At 43.1% G+C, this 2328-nt stretch overlaps 1 protein-coding gene across 1 annotated transcript; it reads right to left on the bottom strand.

Moving 5' to 3' along the window:
* Positions 1 to 206: 206 nt before the first annotated feature.
* LOC116166724 lies at positions 207 to 1876 on the bottom strand. The gene is made up of 2 exons (XM_031481804.1): positions 1840 to 1876; positions 207 to 1783 (listed from the first exon to the last, which is right to left on the bottom strand). The coding sequence occupies exon 2, from the start codon at positions 1778 to 1780 to the stop codon at positions 470 to 472; it is 1311 nt and encodes a 436-aa protein (XP_031337664.1). The 5' UTR covers positions 1781 to 1783; positions 1840 to 1876; the 3' UTR covers positions 207 to 469.
* Between the last annotated feature and the right edge of the window lie 452 nt (positions 1877 to 2328).

Genomic DNA, 2328 nt, shown 5'->3' with positions numbered 1-2328 from the left:
CTCAAAAATTTCCTATGCGGTGTAGCAATCGACACGAGGAAATAGGCATCCTTTAGATCAATGGTAGTGAAATACCAATTCTTTTGGACAAGCTTCAGCACCGTCCGTATGTCTTCCATCTTAAAGTGAGGGGCATCGACGTGTTTGTTTAGTAGTTTCAAGTTAAGGATAAACCGTTTTTTACCGTTAGACTTGTCTGTGAGAAAAGTGCGAGAAAGAAATTGGTCCATAAGTGGTTTACACTTTACTATAGCGCCCAATTTTAATAAGTTATTTATTTCCCCGTCCATTAAAGATTGTTCTCCTGAAGATAAAGGAAAAACTTTTGGCGGTACAAATTGTACAGGTGTACTGATCAACGGTAAAGGATAACCCTTAACCCACTTAAGAATCACCTTATTCGATGTCAAAGCTTGCCACTTCTCATAAAAAAGGGATAGCCTGCCTGCTAATTTAGTACTTGCCTCGTTTAAGTTTTCCTGTTGAGATTTCCCGATCTCCTGGCGTGGAAACGCGAGGTATTGCCCTTTGGCCCTGTCTCCCTCATCTGACGGGTTGGGCGGTACCTGTTTAAAGGACTACGTCTCCGTTCCTGTACCTGTGACTGTCTGCCCCCCCCCCTCCTTTTCGTTGATAGAAGGGGTCTAGTTCTAGGATTTGAGCGAGGCGTAGAAGCTTTTAGATCTTTACCGGAGGATTCTATGTGCTTCGCCGCTTTAACCTTTTCCGCTAAATCTGAGCCAAATAGTAGGTTTGTAGGGGGGCATTGCTCAAGAATGTCTTTAGTGTTTTTGTTCATATATGGAAATATGAACTTTCGCCTTGAAATCGACAGATCATGAAAAAAGGATACTAATATTTTGCCCGCATCTGAGAGGTTTTTGAGCAAATTCTCCCTGCAGTTTGTGGGAAAATTTTCGTTTTCCCGAAGAACTATGTCAAGCCCCCTCCCTAAAGCTACAATCCCGTTGCTGAGGCTACTCTGAAATTTTACGTAAGCGGCATCCTTGGCTTGAATGGAAGAAGGTAGGATTGCCCTTGTTTCCGGATTCAAGGCTGGCGCGGTTAACGCAGAACAATTAGCTGGAGTAGTATAGGTGTCCGCAAAAGCGTTCTGCTCATCTTTTGACAAACCAAAAGCCGCTAAAGAAGTCCAACGAGATGCCAAGGCTGCGTGTAAGTTAGGCGATGAGGTCTCTTTTTGACTAGGATCGTTTCCTAAAATCTCCAGAACCTCCATAGGGAGCTGAACATCGTTTTCAATCTCTAAAACGTCCTCAGAGACCGGGCCCGTTGGTGAAGGAGCCACAACGTTTAAGTTATGGGCATCCGTGTTTGTGTCTGCCGTATTGCTTGGAATACGGGCTACACTGTGACGATCGGAAGCTACTGAACTTGATCTGCTGCGCCTACCGCCCCAGTCACGAATAGTGTCCGCCGTAACGCTCTGGGTACGGGCTGCACTGTAATTCGGTGAACGAGATCTAAAACGTTTAGAAGCGGACCCATCTTCTTCATCTGAAGTAGCGGAAACAGAGCTGCTTGATTTACGGCGTCGAGAGCGACTGCTGTATCCAACTCGACACGCCCTAGTCGCCGAGGAGGAAATAGGAGAGCGGCTCGCCCTTGTTCTAAGTGAAGGTGATGGAATTTCGTTTGTCCTTGCCTGCGAGAAAGTTCCTCGGCGATAGTAAGATTCAAGTTTTTCTAAACGTTCTAAAAGGTGTTTACGAGATAATTTATCTTCTCGCTGTCGGTGTTTTCTTTTAGATTTTCCCATTATCTAAAAAACCTAAATAACTAGGAGGTTATACTTACTAAGTTTCAATTACAAGGTACCTGACGTAAAAACAGAAGCAGCGATACACTTATATGCTTACGCGTAGCACACAAGAAAACGAATGAGGTATTTAATCGAGGTGGCCTGACTGCAGCGTGACGCGGAGAGGGGCGTTTGACCTTTAAAATATTGTGCGTGTAGCGCGAGGATCGCGAACTACATAGTTAAACATTCTGTAACATCTTTGGACTGGACGTAAGATATAATATATTTTTGAAAATAAAGTTTAATGTGATATATGTTGTTATTTATTTCCCGCTAAAACGTTAATGACGTTGACGAGTTCGGTCATAGCGTCATAACGATAACCACTAATTTTCGATGTAGTGAAACATCCGTTTTTCTTCTGGCTTTGAATAGGTCTAAGTACTGCTCAATCAATAAGGTATATGGAATTGGACAATGAAACGAAATAGTACATTATACAGGGCGTTTCAAAAAGAATCATCCGATTTTGTAGGTTTATAATTTGTTTAGACGCCATTTTG

This window comes from Photinus pyralis, unplaced genomic scaffold (genome assembly GCF_008802855.1).
Source record: "Photinus pyralis isolate 1611_PpyrPB1 unplaced genomic scaffold, Ppyr1.3 Ppyr1.4_LG1, whole genome shotgun sequence".
Lineage (NCBI taxonomy): Eukaryota > Metazoa > Arthropoda > Insecta > Coleoptera > Lampyridae > Photinus > Photinus pyralis.
This window is presented reverse-complemented; position numbering and strand designations above follow the sequence as displayed.

Bases quoted from the DNA above. Each gene is read 5' to 3' on its own strand.
- LOC116166724 (XM_031481804.1), bottom strand. From the start codon at position 1,780: ATGGGAAAATCTAAAAGAAAACACCGACAGCGAGAAGATAAATTATCT.